Raw genomic sequence first — 23,317 nt, forward strand, 5'->3', positions numbered from 1 at the left:
ATTAACATTGCAACCATGTCACATATCGATCTTAAATTACTACAATTTCACAAACTAAGATTTGACACATTTTATTAGACACACACAAATAAATTAACGTAGGGACAATTACCACTCATTTTTAAACTTCAGAGTTCAGAGGCTAACAGTAATAGTGCTAACTTAAAATTTTAGCCATCAAAAGAGCTCAGCAACTAAATTTTAGGGATATTTTGGAGAAAGAAAAAAAAAAAATTTCAATTGTCCCTTTCGTAGCTAAAAAACGGCGTCGCATAGTTGAGGATGTAGTACTACTGTTCGTAATAATGGTGCACTCCTACGTCGTCGTTTTGTGGTTCCTATCTTGTATGGTATATTCCACCTCTCTCTCTGACGGTACGGTAACACGAAAAACACCAGTTGGATTTGTTTCCGAAAACAAGAAAATCACTTTTAATTTAAACTTTCTTTGCAGTGCAGACTAGAGGAGACATATAGAATTAGAAACACACTGAACAAAAAAAATTCAAAATGGCTGATAAAAATCGAGACGACAGGTGGGATTTCTATCTCCGAACCTTATCCAACAGTTCTCGAGACTCCAATTCAGCCAACGATCCGGCCTCTGATCCCTCTATCCTCCAATCCGTATGTTTGATTCTTTTTCTTCAATTTTCTGTTTGTTTCCCGAGAAAAATGGACAAAATCTCTTTGCGGACTTCTCTTTCTCGCTCGCACTCTACATTAATTAGTGTGTTTCCTTTTTTTTTTTTTTTTGATGGTCAGGTGAAGAAGCTTTACGAATTGTGCAAAGCCGAGAATTCGGAGGATTTGGTTGCTAGGGTTTATCCGCAGATCAACAAGCTCTTTCATCGAGCCGTGGCGTCTCAGTCTCAGTCTCGAACCTCCAATGGCCTTCTCTTACTGGTTTGGCTTTGTTTCTCCCAAAACTTCGCTGTTTCAGAGTGTATTTCTTTTTTTCAAATTTGCTACTGATTCTTCGTTTTATGATCGTAATGCGTTGTAGAAATAGAAAATCAATCAACTTTGGATCAAAGTTAGATAGGTTTGGATAAAATCAATAAACTTTGGCTTCTCATATGGTTGCATTGACCAATGCAATACAAATAGTGTTATCTTTCTGATTGAGAATTAAATTCAAGGAAACACGCGCACTCAAATGAGCGCCGGCCACTCGTGTGTCGGCGGGACAAATCCCATTTGAAATGGATGGAGTGAGTTTGTCAAATGCAGCCACTACATTAGCGGTGCATAAACCATGTTTGTCAACCAAGTTTGTTCAGTGGTAGATAACCGGGCTGGGATTCAAAAGAATTAAGCGAAGTGTTTGTTCTATGCGCTCAATTCCACAACTTGCTTATATATCAACTTCTGATTGGATTTTAGCCTTTTCAAGTACTTGTGGTGGACCCATGTCAAAGTGTTTAAATCCAATCAGGAGTTGACACATAAATAAGATTTGGAAAGAGGCGTGTCCCTGGAATTACTCATTTTGTAAAATCACGTAGCTTATTGACCAATGCAATCACATGGTTGAATTGAATTGAGGAAACCTAAGGTACAACACTTAGGGCCTGTTTGGATTTAGGGGGGAGGGAGGGGGAGCCAAGGGGAGTACATTGAGTTTTAAATATCTAATTCTATTATTTTGATAATATAATTTACGCCTCACTTGCATACGCGTGTTATTTAGCATCATGTTTCTCATTTTTTGTTTTTGGATTTTTTTTCCCCATCAGGCTATTCTTCAATTTTACCTTGATTTTGGAGAGATGGTTCTTCATGATGCTGATCCAAGTCTGAGGACATTTTTCCGTTCATGCTTGAGCCGGTAACAAGAAGCATACCTCATGTCTATTATTTAGACAGTTAGACTTTGAGTGTCAAGTGCAAAGTGGTTTTAAAAATCACTTTCCTTTTACTGTGTTTATTGTATTATGCCCCTCTTGGCCAACTGATCTTTATTATAACTAATTAGACTTCATCAAAGGAAATATTTCCTACACTCATCCAAGTCCTAAACCACCATGACAGGAAAGATTAAAGAGTAACATGAAACAAATGGGACATTGGCCCTTGTTGCTGTGGTTAAAGTGATCCTACATCCTTTTGACAAAAAAGTGTTGACTTTCTTTGTTCAGGAATTTTGTTTTTCTGCTAATATTAATATGACATTTTCTTCAGATAACTTCTTATTGAAGTTTTATGGTCAGCACACTCCAACTTATTCTAATCTGTTTGCAGTGAGTTCTCAGATCCTGCTGTTGCAGAAGCAACCCTTGATTTTCTGAACATGAACAAGAAAAAACTTCTAACATCTTTCCCTTCCTTACTGCCTCAGGTATTACTTAAGATCTGTAGCACTTTTTGCTGAAACAATGTAATATGGTAGGATCAAGAAGATTTCAATTGTTTGGAAGTTTTAAAAAACTCGGAGAGATTTTTTACTTGTACATTGTAATTTGTTGTGTAATTTTTACTACTGGGTTGCTAGACATATCATCCTGTCATAATTAAGTTGCAACTAGTGCCATCCATATTTACATACAATTAGTTCTTATGGAATTAATGTTGTAATACTCATTCTTCTTTTTTCGATAAGTAACAAAAATTTTTATTAAAAAAAAAACCAAGTACACTGTGGGTGTACTCAGTGATAAATACAATCAATCTCTCAAATTACAAAGCTCAAACATATCTAGAATAGTAAAACAAGAAGGAGAATGAAATGCAACAACACTCCAATTTAACAAAGTACGAAATAAAAAGACTTAATTTCAAGGATGGTCCATTCACATCCCTCAAAACTTCTCGCATTACGTTCATGCCAAAGACACCAAATGATGCAATGTAATAATCATTCTTCTCCAAAAGATTGCTAAAAAAATATTTTAGAACCTTATTGTATTTCTCTGTTATCATATGTAATGTGGGAAGCCAGACCAATTGAAAAAAAATATTTTAGTACCTGATTGTATTTCTCTGTTATCATATGTGGGAGGCCAGGCCAATGGCCATTCCTACTTTGTTGCTTTGGAGACACTTTATCAAAACTGGTAATGACATGGTTTCTATCAGGCTCTTATGTATTTGCAATAAATCTTTGATTACCTATAAATATATATAGTCTCTCTTGTCACTATTCTAGTTATGACTCACATTTCTTTTCCTTAATAAGTCTTCAGTAATTCAAAATAGGGAAGACAGTAGCTGCTTACTATAATGTTATTTTGAATGTCACTGTCTAATATTAATAATATGTTATGCAGTTCTTTCCATTGTTGCTAAAGCTGATTGCATGGAATGGAGAAAAGTAAGTACATATTAAATTTTGATTAGTTATTTACTGGTAAAATTTCATTAAAAAAAAAAAACTTTGGTGGGTATCTGATTTTTGTTCTTCTTTTGTGTGTTTTCATGTTCCTAATTTCTTCTTAGTTTCATATTGATAGACTGCTTTATGGTACAACTGTGAATGTCTATTTGGCAGTATATCTTGGTTATTTGTACTTTTTTTTTGGAAGAGAAATTTTATTGCAAGTTTGCAACACAGAATTACACAAGTCAACAAACCTAAAACCCAACAGATAACATAGCAAGTTCTGCATCTGACTGACCAAGAACACAACAGCTTTTGGTAAAGCTGCTGCAGAAGAGTTATCTACCCAACCTCATCTACCAATCAACTAGTCTTACACGTTACAATTCATCGAGGGTAATACACTCTATACAACATGGGATCCTCTATTCACCAGAATCATCAACCTGCTGACTGACAGCACCTCTATACAACAAAGAAAACCAAAGACACAGCAGGATGCGGCCTACACAACCCAGACTCAATCACTATCTGTCATGACTTGCAAATTACTGATACCCTGGGTGCAGCATAAAAATTATTAAGTACAGTATCTTCCTTCCACTTTTTGCTCTCTCTAGTCTTGCCCTTACATCCTTCTTGATATCTCTGATGACCTGCCCATCTGTTTTGATTATCCCTGCATGAATAATAGAGTTTCTTAGGTGCCATAGGTGGTACACTGCACCCCCACCAAGCCAGTTTACATATATTCTCAAATATTTTCCTTCAAGATGATTGACGGCCCAACGTACCAAATCCTGACAGCTGTACTTGCCATCCGAGATGAAACAAAGTCCCATAAGTTTCCCATATATTTCTGGTGAATGAGCTGTGGAAAAATAGATGATCTTTATTCTCTGTGAAGGCTCTGCATAGGGTACAGGCACTTTGACCATTAAATTCCCAGTGAAGCGTTCTCTCCTTAGTTGGTAGCTTAAATTTCATAGCCAGCCAACCAATGAAGGATTGCCTAGGAATGGTGATGTCAAAACTGAGAAAGTGCTTCATTGTGAGGCATTTCTCCATGAAATACCCCTTCCCTTTCTCTTATTTCCTCCCATGTTTTAGTACTGCAATATGTAATTTATGCGGCCCATAGAGCCCTATCTTGCTCCTTCAATTGGATTAGGCATAGTTTGCTTTGAACATCTACAAGTTGATCAGATCTAGCAGGCTTCCATATCCTCTGCTTCTCTCTCAGTATAGACTCCACCTTTGCTTAAGAGAGACTCATGGCATCACACACACACACACACACACACACACACATATGTATATGATGACATAGGAGAACTTTAATCAGATTAGTTGCACGTCGTGGAGTATATTGTACAACAACTCACTGTTAATCAAACTCCTATGGGCAATTGACTCCACCTAGTAGAACCAGTTATTGGGTAATCTAGGGAATTTTCACCCCCTAACGGGCTAAGCAGTTTATCCTCATGCTCAAGAGACAACTCATGGCATCATACATAAACCCCGTTTCTATACCTTTGAAACAAAATGCCAGCTATTGGACAATCTAGGGGCTTTTCACCCCTGATGGGCTAAGCAGTTTATCCTCATGCCCAGGAGGCAACTCATGACATCATATATAAACCTCTGTTTCTATACCTTTGAAACAAAATGCCATCCGGATGCCATAAGTTACACCGAATGAAATTTTTTTTGCTGTACCCAACCTCGTAGCTAAGGAATTTCCTAGCAACACCCCTCAGCGTGAGCAGTGATGTCCATCCCCAGCTACTATCTTGACGTATTTTGATGGTCCAGAAGCATTTTCATTTGAGCAAATATTAAGCAACCCAAAGGGAGCCAGCTTGGGTAAATAGGTTGCAAATGAGTTTTAATACTGGTGCCTTATTCTGATTAGCAACCCTCTTCAAGCCTAGGGCCTAGGCCACCCTCTTGCACTTCTTAAATGTAACCAGCATATTAATTTAGCCCAGCATGACCTTTGAATGGTAAAGAAGTTGCTTTTGTACTAGTTATGTCTTTGTATGTGTAATCATTGGTATCATGTTCAAATACTTTATATCAGGTGTTTGTGTATTGGTTTTACCATGATGCTAGAATTGGGATTCTTGATGACACTAATGCTGGGACAACCAGGATCATATAAAAGTTCAAATCGTTATATTTAGAATCAAAAGATTCTTTGAAGTAGAAAAGAATGACACAAACTTTTCTGTTGTGCATTTGTAGATCAGAGAAGTCCTTTTTGAAGATTTTCCCTGGATTGATATCACCTGGGTCATTTCTTCCGCTTTTCCCCTCCTTAGTGGACTTGCCAAGTGAGTTTCTGTATTTTGCTTCCACATTGACTACCTTGTTTTGTTTTCCCCATGTCTATTTGATGGCCGCATAACCAGTTGTTTTCATATTGCCTTCCAAAGATGTATGTGTACTCTGATTGGGTTACTGTATGCGTGCTTCTCTTAGAATTGTATAACTGATAAAGTTATTATTATTTTTAATCGTACATTTAAACTGCAGTAAAATATAAGATTGGCATCCAATCTAATGGGGCCAACCCAAAAAAAGAAAAAGAAAAAAAGGAAGGGTTGCTCGCTCCACACTAGTTTTTGTTTGTCACATAGGAAGAAACAAACAACATACATACAAGTTCATATATGTGCTTGTTTGTAGTCATGTATTGACATGTGTAGTTGCATATTGATGTTGAACATGGATTATTGTCTACACTAGACTGGAATAGGCATGATTCATACCACTTTCTTTGAAGCTTGCTTACATGTGAGAAGGCTTTTGATCTCATGTAGTAGGAGCATACCAATTTAGATTAGTATCTTCCGGTATATTCCCTTATGATTGATCTAAAAGAACTAAAAAGCAATTTTACCTGCAAATGAAATTGAATTTACCCATCTATCATTCATTGTTTTTTCACTCATTCTGAAATTAATAAAGCACTTTGGTAAGGTTGTTTATTGAATGTGCTAATGAGCTCTAGCTCAAATGACACCTCTTCCCCTTGTAAGAGCAAGGTCAAGGTGAGGTCATGGGTTTGAGAACCAAGTTCAGGTAAAATTATCAATAAAAAAAGTTGTTAGTGAATGCCAAACATGGTGTCAGTAAGTCTGGACACGTATATGCTTTCTGATTTATATATTCCTTCATATTTCCTTTTAAACAAATGATGTCTTTTTGACATTTTTGTATTTTCCTGTACCAGTTTTGGTAGTTGCACTGGAAAAGGTTGAAAGGAGCTCTGGATCACTTATTGGAAACAGCATAGCTTCAATGCAGAAGAGTACGGCTCCTGAGGTCATTTTTGAGACTTTTTAAAATTGTTTGTCTAAACAAGCCAATGAGCTTTTACTCAAATGGCACTTCCTCTATCCATGAGAATTGGTTGGAGGGTGAGATCATGGGTTCAAGACTCACTGGGGAAGAAGAGTATATCCAAGACTTAGTACAGAGTGCAATTAACAATGTTGAATTTGTGTGCATGCAGATGCTACTTGCACTCATGGATGAAGCTTACACTGGTTCAACCATAGGAGATGGCGGTGGAGATTCTGAGTCTGAGGATAGCAACACAATTGATGTTGCTGATTCTTTATTCCTCGATCTTTTAAAGGATGAAAATGATGGCCTTGCTGTATGTTCCCTTCTTATGTCTCAATTTTCATTTTGCATATTCTGGAGCATCTCTTAAAACCAGATGAAATGCATTTGGAGTACAATGTAAATTTTGTTTTTTATTTTAGGAGAACCAAGTGTTCTATCTTATGGCTAAAGGAGTATTTTGCTAGTTCATTTATTTACACCCCCCTCCCCCTCCCCTTTTAAGAATGTCTAAAAATATTTGCTTTTTTAGAACAATTTTTGTGTATCTTTCAGTTGAACTGGTTATTCTATGCTTGTTATCCCCAATTCAATATTTACCTATTTGGTAGTTACTATGGTACTTGTCCAAATGAAAAAAAGAAAGGAGAAATTTTATTTATTTATTTATTTTTATAGTGAAGAGGAAGTAAATTAAATTGTGAATGGGTATATTAAACACTCGTGGCTAGCTTATTGTTCTTCCAAGTACAACTACATTTTGGTTTTAAAACCCACACCAAAAACTTCTTTTGAGATTCATTTATGTTTTAGAAACAATAAATAAATAAATAAATAAATAAATATATATATGTATATATGCGTTGCTGGAATTATATTATTATTATTATTGGACTAGATGGTTGACATTCGTTCTTGACTGTTTGATCAATATGGTATTTTCAGGAACGTCACTGGGCTTCTCCTGGGATGGCCACAGTATTACAGGCTGCAATTAATTCCCGTCAGTCTGATAGGCTAAAACAAATACTTAAAATGGCACCCCGGATTCTTGATGTGTACTTTACTATAATTCTGCGTGATGTTAATAATTGTATGTCGTTACGATTTTGAATGTTCTTTTGTCATTGGCACATTATTTTTCTTTTAACAGAAACCTCATAGTTTGCTGAAATCATTTATTGATGCATAATATCCTTTTCCCTGTAAGTTGCTGACAATCATGAGATTTTGATTTGTCTCCTTTTCAGCTTTAATATGTGCATTGATTCCCTTGCTAATGTCAAGAAATGCTACAGTGTTTCCAGACAAAAGTTTCTCTTATGAGGTGTGTATGTTGTTGAATATAGTTGAAGCTTCTTTCCTTTGATGCTGGTTCTCATCATTTCTATATAGGTTTGATTGGTGAAGGTACAACAACTAGATGTTAGGGGTATGGTGACTTGAATGGGGTCTTTGAGATTGTAATATGCATAGGATACCCGGTTTATACAACCTAATGAAGATGATGCTATTCAGCAGACTTTTCTTCTTGGCTGTTAAAATTTATTAGGGTAGATTGAATAGGCTTTCCTGTATGTCAATAAAGTTATTTCTGATCAAAATAAATAAAATAGATTGAACATGCCTTCTTGCTTTGCACTTTTTTTTTTTTTTTTTTTTGGGGGGGGGGGGTAAGTTACACATGCACCTGATGGGTTTTGAACCCACAACCTCAACCACCTTGCTCTTAAAAGAGGTGCTATTAAAATTTGCAATATCAAGGACAATGGTCTCTGGACCAGCTGGCATCTTCTTCCAAGAAATTATGGGTAGAGGGTGAGTTAAGGGGTCCAATCTGAAGCAGATGCATGAGTTGTATTGGGCTATCAAAAAGCTGAAATTACTCTCTCTCTGACCATCAAGATATTGCTTAATGGGTGGCCAAGGTCATGTTGAACATGAAGATTTATCATTTTCTAGTGATATTCATAAAGTTTTTGGGTCAATTGTGTGTGGAATATGGTTACCTATTGCTATAATCTTGGTTTTCCTTACGACTTTTGAGAGTGGGAGTGTATATGTCTGAGGAGTTGTATTTGTTTGTAGATTCGCAAAAGGATCTTAGAATTCATGCTTGCTGCATTTCAGCGCTCTCCAGATTTTATCGCCCTGTTGAAGGTATATTCGTGAAAGCACATTGCTTGTGTTTGATATTAGTACCAAATGTATTCAGCTGCTTGTGTTGATGATCCACATACTAATAACTATTGCAAGGTAATATCAGAAGGAATTTTAAATAAAAAAATTTAAAACTTTGGTGAAAAGGTGTCTTACAGGCTTACAGCCACCGATTTGGAAAAATGTCATATATTCAGAATGTAAAGTTTTAAAGGGTTTTAATTTGGAAAATTTTAGCTGTAAAAACATTCTTCAGGCACTTATCTTTATGCATGCAATTGTTGCTTTGATTGTTTTTCCTTGTCTAACTTAACAGGAATTATTTTTTTGCACTTAAATATATTTAGGCCAATTTTGTTATTGTTTGCCCTTCTCAAAACCCTTTGGTTTAATATTTCTTCATATAATCCCAACCATTATTTTTAGAAGAGTTTTGCTTTTGCATTTTCCCTTCTTGGATGGGTGAACTGGGATGTAACCTCCGACTTGAACGTCAAAACAAGAACCACCATACTCTTTTGATGAAATTATGCTTAAATTTCTTGCTCCATTGTTATCTTGATAATTTCTTGGGTTTTTATGATCTTAAAGTGCTAAATTAAGGGGGTTAGATTTAAGTTAAACTTGGTGTAATTTTTGTCAATTTTACTGACATGGGAAAAATTGAAGGATTTGTCTGTGTGTGCTTGTGGTGGATTAAGGTTTAGGAGGATTTGCCGTTTGAAGATTTTAGGATTTTGAATTAGAGTTTTGTAAGGAAGAGAAAAGATCTGATTCAGGGTTAAAAAAGGGTAAGAAGCAATGGAAAATGAATTTCTTTAGTGTAAATAGTACGTGTGAACATTTTATGTGAACAATATTGCAAGGAAGAGAAGAAAAGAGATAAGAGAAATGGTGGAAAAAGAAAAATCAGGCCAACGTACCTCTATACTCAAAACACTCAATATTTTGTTGATCAACTCCCCCTTATTTGATTTTAGTACAATAAGAAAATTACATCAACCCTTAATCTTAACTTCTTCTAACTGAACTAGGACTCCTACTTTTACTAGTAAACCAAACTCTAAATGACTCAAACCAAAACCCACACAGAAAGATCCATAAACTAAATAAGACCTACTTATTAATAAAATAAAGGCCCCAAGGCCCCCAACTATAAAAGCCCATACCCAACAATTACAGACTCTTTGACTCTAGAATACCAAATAAAATATAAGATAAAATACAAAAACCTAATCAACTACCATGGATACTTGTTATTTGGCTTTGTTTCACCCTTAGGCTTTCAAAGAGGATATTGTTTCTCTAACCACGCTGTGGTTGTGCCATCAGTTATACCACTCAAATTCCTCCACCTCACTTTTATAAGCCAAAAAAAAAAAAAAGCTTGGTCCTTTGGACATAAGAAAAAAGTTTAGTTCCAAATTGGTTTAGAGCTATCTTCTTTTAACTCACCGTATAGCGATTGAAGATACCATTTATGTGTTGTTTTAGTCGCATGACTTTTTTAACGAATCATGTGACTTGTTTAAATAATACATATGGATAATCTTATAAATCAGCATGTAGTGGGTTGGAGGAGATTTCTCCAAATTGGTTTGGAGTTAAACTTTGTCTAGGCATAATATTTAATACTGCTGGCACGGTGTACTTGTAATGCTAACTATCTTTCATGCTAATGTGGCATAGTCTCTTTCTTCTTTTCTTTTTTGGATATAGGACTTCCTCTCTTGACTTGCTTCAATTCTGTTGGCCCATGTACCACATCCTAAAGCATTCTGCTGGATAGCAATGAAAGCCATTAATGATACCTGATTCTTTATACTTTTCTTCAATAAAATAGTTAGTTAAATTCTTTGCAGAAGCCTATAATGGACAGGCTCGCAGAAGCTTATGACAACCCTGCAAAGGTAGTTGATGATCTTCTCTGTAATCTAGTCAGAAAGGTAATATAATTTTAATCTGATGGTTATTTCGCTGTCTGTTTTCCTTTTATAGACAGAGTTGGCATTACAATTGTGCTGGGCCATTGGGGAGTATGGTGGGGGTGGTGGATCACACAAAGATGCAGCTCGTGAGCTTTTTGAGAGTTTAGAACTGCTTTTATATGAAAACCTTTCATCTAGGTATGGCTTAGAATAGCCTTTTCTCTTTGCATTTTTTCTGATTTTCTTTACCAATTTAGCTACATATTTGATGACTCCATCTTCTTAATTCCTTTGGGAAGTCGTTTGGGCCTAAGGCAGGAATCAGCCCTGAGTTCTGATAGAGAAGCCTTCAGAAAGTCATCACAGTCTAGGCTTCTATGTTTTGTTGTAACTGCTATTGCAAAGCTTGCTACTCATCACCGTGAGTTACTGCCAAGAGCACGTGTATCCTTGGGCAAGGTCTGTTTATTGGCTTCTATTATAATCCATAACAATTTTCTCTGTTTGTTTGTGTGTTTGTGTGTGTGTGTGTGTGTGAGAGAGAGAGAGAGAGAGAGGAGGGGGGGGGGGGAGGATATTTAATTATGGTTACAGTTTTTTTATCAACTAACACATCTTGACTTGGATATGCACATCAAGGTTGCTCGTTCTCAAATCTCAGATGGGAGGGTTTGGAAACGTGCTCGTGATTATTTGGGTCTAATGAGGGAACCTGCAATTTGTTTGTCTGTTTTGGGTCCTTCACGACCTTCATGTGGATTCACACGGAATCCAGGCACTGTAAACTGGAGTGATGGTGGCACCAAGATGATTGCACATATTCCATTTTACATTCTTGGTGAACAAGAAGGTCAGGGATGTTTTATAGTTGACATATAAGAATTATTTAATTTTTTAAATATGCATAATCTGTTGATGATTTTGGTGCTTTCATTATGGCTTCACTCCGTTTATTTTCTTAGGTGCAACTTTTCAAAGCCTCATTTTGAGCTACAGCTTAGTCATACCTTTTTTTTTTCTCTTGCCAAAATAAGCTATAAGCTATACCAAATGCACATTTAGTCATTAGCACATTTAGTCATTAAACTCTGTTGTTGAGCAGTTTTGAACAAACAAACAGGTCTGTTTTTTCCTGTTCTGCAATTTAGTCCAACATTATTTTAAAGTGAAAATGAGTTCATATGCACATATTACTTGGAGTTGGAGGATTCTTCTAAGTCTCTACTGCAATGTTATAGTGTCCTGCGTATATCTAAAATGTATAGCCTGTTGCAGAGATCACGAGTACTATCAACTGTCATCCTGGAATGTAGCACTTTATATAAATTTAACAGCCCATACCAGATGGGCTAATCCATGTTCCCTAAATTGTTTCTAATACATTTGCTATATATCTGTACACGTTTCCTTGCAGGTCCACCGTTCCATGATTTTTCATTTTCAGATATCCTTCCAAGAAGATGATGATAGCTTTTCTTGCAGTAGAAGATATAGCAGGAATTTGCAAATTCTATTGGAGTTTATGTAGAGCATTTTTCTTTTCTAATATCACTAGGAATTCCTTGTTTGTTTCATATGAGTATATGGGAAGATCAAATACTTTTTGGTATAGAAGAAATATAAATGAAGAAAGCCTTTTCTTTCAGGTTTACTGCACTATGACTTGTAATAGTTTGTTCTGCAGAATTAAAGGTGTGTTGGTGGCCAAAATTAATTTCTATCCATTTAGGGCTTTATTTTTTTATTTTTATAAACGCATCTACCTTTCATCTTCAGTGTTTAAAAAAATGTTAATTTCGTATGATACACAAATAAGATACATATCAATTCAGGAGCAAAATGATAGGTATCGTATGGTTTAAATAAGGGGCAAAACTTAAGTACAGTACTTTTTGAGATTCAGCTGTACTTAACTAAAATACACTTCTATCTCATAAGAAAAAAATTACATGGTCGAAACTTAAAAAGAACTTAAGGAACAACATTTAAGTACTATACTTAAATTTTGTTCTTAAATGAGGATGCTCTTTTATGATACAATTTTTGTGTTGCTCATATATGGTACAATTTATGTTTGTATATCATATGAATTGTGTTGAATTATTATATCAATTCAAATCATCTAATTTATAAACATGTGAATTTATTTGAAGTTTATGAAAATTTATGAGATTGGTCCAAATCTTGTTGAGTGCAACAAACAAAACGTATCGCATTTAAATTGGTATTTTTGGGAGAGTAGGCAACTAACTATGAAGACGACTTTGCCAGTTGATAAAAGATGAGGTAACATTAATTTGGATTATGCAGTTGACAATGATTAAGACATGACAAATGCAGTGGAAGAAAAAGAATATTATTTTGCACTATGTATCATATATTATCTGGTTGAGTGTTATCAATTTGCATGTATATATTTATTAATATATCTTTTATTGATTGTTTAAACTATTTTTTTTTTTACATATTACTGCATAAGTGGTGGTAATGGATAAGATAAAATAAATTACTAGTTTCTAAGTTTGTAGTAAGTGCATGCTTGCTATACATTCCACCGACCAAGGCATGGGGGAATGTCTATATGGTTGGATCTAGACCCTACACATGGAGCATAGGAAAAGGAAGCGTTGACTACAAAATCCTATCATTGGCCTGAGCTAAAGGCGTGACTATCTTGGAAATGAAGTAAGATATGCATCTAACATGGTACTCAAGCACTCACAAAAGGGAGATAGTGACTTTTTAAGGTTAGCAGCTATGAGAACACTCCTTATTAGTTGAATGCATGTTGGACCACTTCAAAGACAGTGTATCACTTACAGTACTTCTGATGTCTCTCTCATTGTCACCTACCTATATCCCACAGTGTCATGTTGACGTATTCTCTCTCCTCTAGTCACCAAATAGTGCCCCAGCTGTGGAAAGGTCCAAAAATAAGAAAATGATGACTTGACATCTGTCTTTGTACTCAGCCATATTTCTCAAATTATAAAAGGAACATGCAGCTGGACTTTTAGGGTAAGAACCCAAGTAGATCTTTTGAGAAGAGAGTAGAAAATTGATAAGATAGGAAGGTAGATAATAAGGATTCCCTTTTAAGGAAGAACACTCTTATTGTACAAGAGTTACCTCTTCTTTCCATATAATAAAAAGCTGAACAGAGCAAGAATGTCAAACCGTGGTTTTTTATCACTTTCTTAGGGTTTTTTACGTACATGTTATGTTAACTTTACATTTATACTATCACTTTCTCCTTCTCTAATCTTTGTGATGTCAAAGCTTGTACCTTTGTTACTCATAAGTTTTTTCATATAGATGTACTATTAAATAACTTATTGTATCTCCCATATAAGCTCAAATCTAACTTGCACGTACACTTGCCATTTAGGTATCCACTTCTTTTAATAAGAAACCCATCTTTTAATAAGAAACCTATCTAAAAGATTAAAACTACCTATAGCAATAGGTGGTTGGGGTGAGTTATTGATGTTAGGTGGATCTAGGCAAAGGTAGTTTCTAATTATAATCCAGAAACAATTCGTTTATATATTTTTGTAGAAACGTGAAATCAAATTAGGTGATAAAGTAGTTAAAACTTAAAAGACATGGAAAAAAATATAGCATTTCCAAAATTTTCCTAGACAAGATATGTTGTATCTACAAAATTTTCCAGAATGTATATACACTAGTCAGTAATCCAGGTAACACACCAGAAATTTTTTAACGAAATATATATTTTTTACCTTCTTCTTCTTCTATATACACACACACACACATTAGTTTTCAAGTTTTGAGATTTTTCTTCTTTTGATTATGCGTTGGGTTAGGCCAAAAAAAAAAAAAAAGGAAAAGAAGAAGGTAACTAATGTCCTAAGATCTTTTTGCCTAGTACGATTAAAAGCAACATGTCGTATTATAATATCCTATTTTATAATGCATGTTTGCTTTTATGGTATGCAATGCAGGCATTTTGCTTATTTTATATTGGTTTTTTTTTATATATATAATATTTATATAATTGTCTTCTAGATCTGTCCGTGTGTTTCATAGGGCTAGTGTATGATGTTTCATGGGGGCCATTTTGTCCAATCTCCATTAAAGTGTGAATGGAAACTGATCACTTTTATTTTTGGTGACATTCAAAGCAATGGCTAAAGATTTAGAATGTCCAATAGGTCTGTTTTTTTTTTTTTTTTTCTTTGGTTACGCTATGCGATAGATTATAGGTATTGAGTTAGAGGAAGGGTTGGGGAACCTTGCCACAGATGGGGATGTGCTTGACATGGTGAAATGTGCTTCAATAAGAAGGACAAGAACTAAGAGAATGCTTAATCCTTTGTGTTGTTTTTTACATTATTTTTAGTTAAATCTTTAACATTTTTATTATTTAATGATTAGCTTGACGTTCTTTTCACACTATTGCAGGGATGCACTCAAAATTCAACTCAAACCTCAAGTGTGGTATACTATCAATGCACAGATTCAAGTGCTATGTACTTGTTGTTTGTGGTTTTTTCTTGTTTAGTTATTATGGTTAACAATTTATTATTATTTTTACATAACTAAAGAAATTTGATCTAATGCAGTGTCAGAAAATGCTTACCGTGTTTGGAAGTGTGTCTGGAGGCTTGCCTCACATAAACAGCTTGTTTATCGCTAGAAGAGGATGCGGGATGCCTATATGTAAATTATGATATTTTATTTATATAATATAAAGCAATGCCTATCGATAGAAGATTTTTTAGTATGGAAATGGATGCAAGGAGGAGAAAAATGCTGAAAAAATATGAGATATGCACTGTGTTTATGCATGGACTAAGCTGGGAACTTTTCTCGTTCATGGAGCTAGGCAGGCACAAGGTAAAAGATGGACGCTTATCATCACATGTGCCCATTGTTATTTATTTCCACAAATATAACGGTTTACACATAATAAAATAACTATATAAAGTCTATTCATGGCAAAAATCCTAGATTTTTGTGTTTTTTTTTAAAGGAAAAGAAATCAGTCCTTGACTTGTTAACCTTCCTATAACATCCATTTCATAATAATTGATTTTTATTATAAAATTAAGATATCACATTTTTCTTTCTGGAAAATTCTTAGGTACTCCCGGAGTATAGTGAAATGGTGTTCCCTCCTCTCACATTCATGGTGGACCCCACCATGAATTTAATGAGCGGACCTTACCATGAATGTGAGAGGAGGGAGCACCATTCTCCGTGCTCCGGGAGTACCTAAGAATTACTCTTTCTTTTGAGCGGTGTGAGTGTATGTGTGATTTGATTTTAGGTCTTTGTTCAATGATAAAAGCTTAACAATTAAACATGCTGGAACTCACCTCAATTTATCACAACTATTTACTAATAATAATAATACAATAATAATAAAGTGCCTTGTAGCTGAATTGACACTTCTCCATGTACAAAGTGTTTGGAGGTCTCGGAGAGAAAGGGTTCGAATTGCGGAGCTAGCAACATGTTGTAATTATTTCTCAAAAAAAAAATAATGCAATAATAATAATGATCATAATAATGACAACGATAATTTTACACATTTATATTCTTCTATATGTATCTCACATGTTGGGATCAACAATGAATCTCACATAATTAGATATTCATTGAATCTCCTCATGTTCAAACTTTCATGTGATATGATGATATGGAGGAATAAAAATTAAGCTCATGCTATCAAAATATTTATTTATCTAAAGGGTAGTACTTATTATACCCACCATATTATAGAGTGTGTACTAATATTTTCCCGTATCTAAATTTATGCCGAGGATCATTTGCTCCACAAGCACAAGATATAAAGGAGAAAAGCTATTAACAGCAGCTTTAAGTTATACGACGATGTCTATAGTGCTGAACACAGCAAGATACAAAGTTACAACTTACAAACAACAAAGATAAGTATAACTAAAGTCTTTCATATATATTTTGTTACAACAACGAGCTCTTCATTATATTTCCACTACTTTCATAAGGGAGGCGTGCAAGATGCATTAATTCTTATCCTTTGCTCCACTCCCGGCTTTTCTAACTGCAATGACAACGAGAACAATAGGTCAATCAGAATGACAATGCACCGGGTGTAAGACTTTGATGAACGTAAACTAATATTAGTTCAAAACTACAGGTCATTAAGAAAATTCTGGTCCATTTTTCTTCCTTGATGTTCAACATGAAGATTGAAGGCTTGGGTTTAATTGGAGAAAGGAGGATATTGATTACAAAGTATGTGGTAAACTTTTGCTGGCATAAAAACAGAGAGTAGAGTTTATTTTACACAAATTATTTTATACAGTTTTAGATTCACCCAAAAAGCAACTGAAATCACAATTTCACTTAAAGTCACAATTTTTGAAATAGTGTAACAGTTTGTGTGCAACAAATTTAATTCTAAAACATAAAACTCAACTTATCAATATAATTCTCTCCCTTTCAAGTACAGTCAAGATTTTGTTTTTATCTACAATGACATGATATCACATACATTATAGATTTGTAAAATTTAAATCTAGAATAGGAAATAGATTCTCTCTATTTCAAATGAAATGAAAGAAGATCATTGTCCTGACTGTTATTCTCAGTTGTGTTGTGTTTTCTTGCTACAATAAGAAGTCTAGTATCTGCTGCACATGTTCTTTAACAAGGTATCGGTCCTAGAATTCGATATCAATTGATAACAATTAAGAACAACATAAAGCAATAACATCAAACCTAAACCTTGAAAGAAAAAATTAGGAACCCTTCTATATATACAAAACCCTGGAAAATACAAGTTAAAGCTAGGCAACATAAACCCTAGACCTCGACAAAAGAAGCATTAGGGAGATATTATTATATGATAATAGAAGCCATCAATATTTGGATCCAAATAAATGGTCTAGGTTCGACTAAAAACTCAAAACCATATTTGTAGCTACATGTTTGATTATTAAGGGAGTTATTATAAACATATTTGTAGCACAACAATCTATAAATATGAGTTACTTACCAGCTTAATGTTTTGGTGATATCATAGCAGTCATAATCGAGAAGGAAGTTTCGGTGAGGATTTGATGCATCATATCTATTGATTCAGAAGGGATGAAGTTCTTGGTTGATGCACCATCAATTATGTGGAATCCAAGAGTCAAAAGACTTGCACTATTTTCTTCTCCCTCTGGTGTTGGCTTATCAGGGAGGATAGCAAACCCTGAGGGCAAGATAACCACAGCATCTGGGTCTCCACCATTTAACACAATGGACATGGCGTAAGCATCCATTGGTGCATAAACTACATAGGAGCCTGTTGAGTCACTGTAACTCTCTTGCAAATACAGAACTGGCGTATTCTGTAATTAAGCAACACTGCTAATAAATAAATGGAAATTTTGGTTGAAACATTGGATTATGAGGTTGGTAATCAAATGGGGCATCTGCTACTTACAATCACTTGGATTATAGAAATGCGGTTTCCTGGATCCTCGCCATTAATGATGTATGCAAGTTCTTTGATGTTGTATCCGTATGAAAGGATATCCCACTATGATTTGTGTTACAAACAGATTGGAAGCAAGATCATTGTGTGAAACTTGGTATTAACAAAGTTAGTAAAAATAAAATTTTGATACATTGAGGTACTTTGTTATTACTTATTGAACAAAACCCTTTTAAGCCACAACTTTAAGTTCATGAGGAGTCAAATGAATTTATGTGATTGTTTGCTCATTCAATAAGTGCCTATGAATGTTTTGTTTATATTGCTCTCATATAATGAATTTACGCATACATGAAGAGTATTCACATGCAAGTAACTCAGTAATCCAGAACTCCATTCTTGGTAATTAATTTTAAGTCCGGTTAACTAGCATCACCGGCAGGGAGAGATAGATATGGTTTACAAAGAAAAATACAAAAGAGAATTTTGTTTTGCAAATTACTTGTGATATATACTCATTACCGGAAAATAATTAACAAAGCCAATTGAAAGTATTATCCTATCAAAGTGAAAGGTGTCTTCTATTCGATGTTTAAAAGATGATAGAATGTGCCAACATCTACCATAAGAAACAAAGTTAACCTATGTATGTTATATGTTCTCATTATTTTTTTATTACTTTGCATAATGATAAATGTAATTTAAAATGAAAAAATTCACTTAAAGATAGGGATATCCCTTACAATCAGTTGAGATGGTTAAAAAAATAAATGTGGCCAATCTTAACTACTCTTTTGAGAATTCACAATTGACTTCTAAAATTTTGAGACTAAGAATTAGTTATTATTGTTTATGCTATCCTAGTATGAGTTAATATAATTAGTGATGGGTCCTAGTATGAGTAATGTATTAGTATGGGGTTCATTAATTATTTTTGTTGTAACTAAACATTAGTATGCCAAAAAAAAATATTCATATTAAAAATTGAAGAGAAAATTTTATTTGAAATTCTATATTATAAATATGCATGATTTAACAAATAAAGCCAATTGTATCAAAAGTTTCAAATTACCTTGCAAATTAAGATTGTTACAAATTAAACCTTATAGTTTCATTAGTTTCTAATTGAAACCTGGACCTTTAAAATCGAATCAATATAAATCCTAGATTTTTCTATTTAATTGGGAGTTTAAATTAATATGTTTCTAAAAGTTCAAGGTTTGAAATAATGAAACTATAGAGTTTAATTTGTAACAAATTAAATATCAAAGTTTAACTTCTGAAATTATAGGGTTTAATTTTCCCAACATTGAATTATCGAATTTAGGGAGTATATATTCTGGGAATAATTTCCAAAAAGATTTGTAAGAGAAGTTTCTACAAATTGGCTCATTCCATAAACCAAGTGGCATTTTATCTCTGCCTTCCATTGAACCAAAACAAAATATTGCAAATTTGCAAGCAAGGGATGCCAGAAACGCAGGTGTTTAATGCATTAAACTGAATATACCTTGTTTCGAGAATTAGCATGTTGGAGGAAATTACATATTCTCTTTCGCGAGGCTGGAATCTGGACAGAAGTAGCAAAAACTACTGATGGACCAGGAGGTATTCCAGGTTCATATTTGCTATGTTTGGTCGTGATCCTCATATCTTCAGCCCCATATCTAGGTATAGGCATCCATAAGTTTGATGCAGAAGCACAAACATCAATACAAAAGGTTCTCATCATTCTTTCAGAGAGCTTCAGCAACCCTGTTCTCCCACATTGTGGTATTACTACTGTTCAATAAGAAAATGAGAATTGCTAATTTATTGGCTCAAATGCCATTGCTAAAGCCTGATCTTATAGTTAAAGTAGAGGAATAGAGGAGATTTAGATATTAAATATATGATCCTCTTCAATTAATAGCAAGTAACAAAGTGGATATCTTTACCTCCGGTATCAGTGGGGGTGCTTCTAGCCATTAAAGTTGCAAGCCTTACACATTGTTGAACTATGGTATTAACCCAACGCTTTGCACCAAATGCAAAACCAGATGCCACTAGTGGCTGAAAAAGCTTGTGCACTGATCCATTGTCCACTTCCACATGCTCAACCCATATAACCTAATAATTATAGATGAAAATCATCTCAGCTATAAATTGAATGATACTAAACCTAGCTTGATTAAAGAAGCTGTATCACCTTAGAGTACCCATTTGGCATTTCTTGAATTAAGCAGCCTGATGGTCTTCTCCGAAAGGTAACTAACGGATACGAGAATAGTTTTTCCAAAGATATATCGACGATTCCCCAGGTCCCGGGGGCTACCTGTTTGCAGTATCTTGCAAAATAACTCTCCCTAACTGGAACAAGTGGTGAAGGGACATGAAATTCTGCCGTCATCTGGTTTAAAGCATTAGGTTTAGAAATTTTCTTAAAACAGCAACGATGGTAAATGCAAGATCTCTCATAAATGTGGGAAAATAAAAATAAAAATTTAGTATGTAAATGACACAGCAAGATGTGTGAAACAAATAGCGAAGGGATCGGAGAGGTGCGTCGAGAAGCATTACTATTGCCTCACAAAATCTAGCAGCAGAATAACTTTTGAACTATTATGCATCTTGCAACAAGAAAAAAAGAACTTTCAGAATTAAATTTATGAAGATTATAGTTCCCTTGGAGAATGTTGGAGACCAATAAAATAAGAAGCTTAGCAATAGATGGGTGATCAACGCCAAATTACTATATTCATCACTGTAATCTAATTAGGAAACTAGATATTTGGCGATGATCTTGTTAGAATAGATGATACTTTTTTGTTAGAAAAATGCTTATTAATGTCAACTTACTAGAACCTCAAGAATTCTCAATTCTAATAGGAAAATCAGCAAGAAATTGGTCAATTTGTGCTTTAACTATCACCCTCCCTCTATCCCAACATAGGGTTAATTAGCTGTATATATAAAATTTCTTTGAAAAAGTAGAAACTTTTCTTAAATGTTTACTATGCTTGTATTACTACAATGATTGGATATTAAATAAAACCCTACCCTTTCCTCTCGCTCTATCCCAACCTAGGGTTAATTAGTTTTAGTCAAAATCACTTTTAAAAAGTAGAAACTTTAGTTAGATGTGTACCATAATTGGATACTGAATAAATATGTCCCTACCCTCTCCTCCCCCTCTAACCTAATTAATTGTACTCAAAATCATTTGGAAAAAAAATTAGAAACTTTACTTAAACATATATATATATATATATACACACACACTATGATTGACAATGAGTCATACAATGAGTAGATATTGAATAAATGATCTCACTCCCCTCTTTGATCTCTCTCTATCCCAACATAGGGTTGATTAGTCGTATTGAAAAGTTAAAAACTTGAATTAAAAACGCATACTAAATATTCATAAAATTCAAACACTCAAAATGGTACAAAGCTTAAAAAATATATTACCACTTGCAAAGTTCCATCATAGTTTCCTTCCTTTCCAGTTGATGTCAAGATTCCTAGTATCATTGCTTTTGAAACAATATTGGAAAATACCAAGGACCACTGCTTCTGATTATCAAACGAGGTAAAGAATTAATATCCATGCTTCATCAAACTTGAATTGAACTCCTTAATTGAGAGAAATAAAACAGAAACTTACCAAATCCATAAGCATTTCAACAAGACCGATTGGATTCATTCTAACGTGACCGGTTTCACGTGAAGCTTCAATACGAAGGGGTTCTGGTTCATGTTCATTACATGAAATTGGCTTGTATCCACTTTCAAACGAGCACTCAGAAGTGTTGTCTAAGCTTGGCATCCATTGAGGAGGTTCTCTCACCTCAACCATTTTCATTATCTCCTTCAATGTGGCATCAACATGACCAAATTGCCTCATGTATTCAACGTCATTTAGAAGTTCAGTTTTTCCATTTTTTTGGAGTTGCCATAAAGGTTCTCCCTTAAGGGCCATTTTTGTTAACTCTTCCATGGCTGCAATAACAAGCTTAGTGATTTTCATCTTGTATACGTCAGCTGACACCGAGACTGCCATAAGAAGGTCACTTGCTCGCTGAAAATTGCTTCCAACACTTGAGGATGAACCACAATCTGAGAGGTAATTGTCAGGTGATGAGCAATCATTGCAGGGAGGAGACGGAGGAGTTCTTGGAGATAATGGAGGGGAACCAGCATTTTCATTGTTTTGTGAACTGCCATTAATCTGTAATTGGGGATTTTTAAAAAAAAAAGGTATGAACATTAGTAGTTAATGAGATACATCAACCATTACTTAATTGCTACAAATCCAAAACCTCTTGACAGAAAAATGAGAAAGAAAATGAAAATAAGGTTTAGATGCAAAACAAGAGAAGACCCAGATGAAAACTACACTTGAACATTATGACAGTTCTTTTTTTCCCTTTTATTGACAATCCCATGGAAAGTCAAAGAACCCAGATCAAGAAACCCCACTTCTAACAAGAGCTAAATATAATTTTACAAAGAGTACCACGATGTTGACTTGTCTAATTATCATATCTTGACCTAGACTTGCAGGTTTTAGGGTTTTTTTTTTTTTTCTCACACATTAGAAATTCCATGAGTGTACCTAAGTTTCATGGGGCTTCTACTATAGGGTTTTTTCATGAGACTGAAATATTTAATTCAAAGGTTTTAGCTTTAAGGTTCTCTCGAGGATCTCATACTTGCTAGCTATACATAAATCCATTTACCTTTGGATTCACATCAGGCAAAAACCCTAGATTGTTGTCAATCTCCATCTTATCACCTGCATGTGTAGATTCTTCCACAACACTGTACAAACCCAAAACACTAAAACCTTTAGAATCAAAATGATATACATCAATTAAAATGATACCCACAACATCAATAATAAAAAAAATATTAAAAAAGAAAAAAAAATTCATTAAAAACAATATTAAATATATGCATGTTCTCCATCTCCATAAACCTTAAAAGGACCTACTTTAGAGGTTCGAGTTCATGATCAACCCTGGCGTTACTAGTATCATCCATATCATGGTCAAAGATCTCATTCCCCGTTATGTTCATGTGATCATTGTTCTCACTCTTCTGAATATCACTACCTGATGGTCCAACCCCAGCCAT

The 23,317-nt window shown here is 34.5% G+C and overlaps 2 protein-coding genes across 2 annotated transcripts; one reads left to right on the forward strand and one right to left on the reverse strand.

Annotated features, from left to right (window-relative positions):
* The first annotated feature begins 392 nt into the window (after positions 1 to 392).
* On the forward strand, positions 393 to 12,482 carry LOC142638039 (uncharacterized). The gene is made up of 16 exons (XM_075812028.1): positions 393 to 627; positions 766 to 906; positions 1,740 to 1,831; positions 2,245 to 2,341; positions 3,270 to 3,313; positions 5,570 to 5,658; positions 6,561 to 6,652; positions 6,843 to 6,989; positions 7,622 to 7,769; positions 7,927 to 8,003; positions 8,765 to 8,836; positions 10,699 to 10,746; positions 10,835 to 10,962; positions 11,064 to 11,223; positions 11,404 to 11,614; positions 12,179 to 12,482. Exons 1-16 carry the CDS (start codon positions 511 to 513, stop codon positions 12,226 to 12,228), a joined length of 1,713 nt encoding a protein of 570 aa, XP_075668143.1. The 5' UTR covers positions 393 to 510; the 3' UTR covers positions 12,229 to 12,482.
* A 5,292-nt stretch (positions 12,483 to 17,774) lies between these two features.
* LOC142639465 (homeobox-leucine zipper protein PROTODERMAL FACTOR 2-like) lies at positions 17,775 to 23,317 on the reverse strand. Its single transcript, XM_075813636.1, has 9 exons — positions 23,175 to 23,317; positions 22,921 to 23,002; positions 21,846 to 22,409; positions 21,650 to 21,754; positions 20,385 to 20,585; positions 20,134 to 20,305; positions 19,707 to 19,978; positions 18,206 to 18,301; positions 17,775 to 18,110 (listed from the first exon to the last, which is right to left on the reverse strand). Exons 1-9 carry the CDS (start codon positions 23,315 to 23,317, stop codon positions 17,775 to 17,777), a joined length of 1,971 nt encoding a protein of 656 aa, XP_075669751.1.

This window comes from Castanea sativa, chromosome 6 (genome assembly GCF_040712315.1).
Source record: "Castanea sativa cultivar Marrone di Chiusa Pesio chromosome 6, ASM4071231v1".
NCBI classification, from domain to species: domain Eukaryota; kingdom Viridiplantae; phylum Streptophyta; class Magnoliopsida; order Fagales; family Fagaceae; genus Castanea; species Castanea sativa.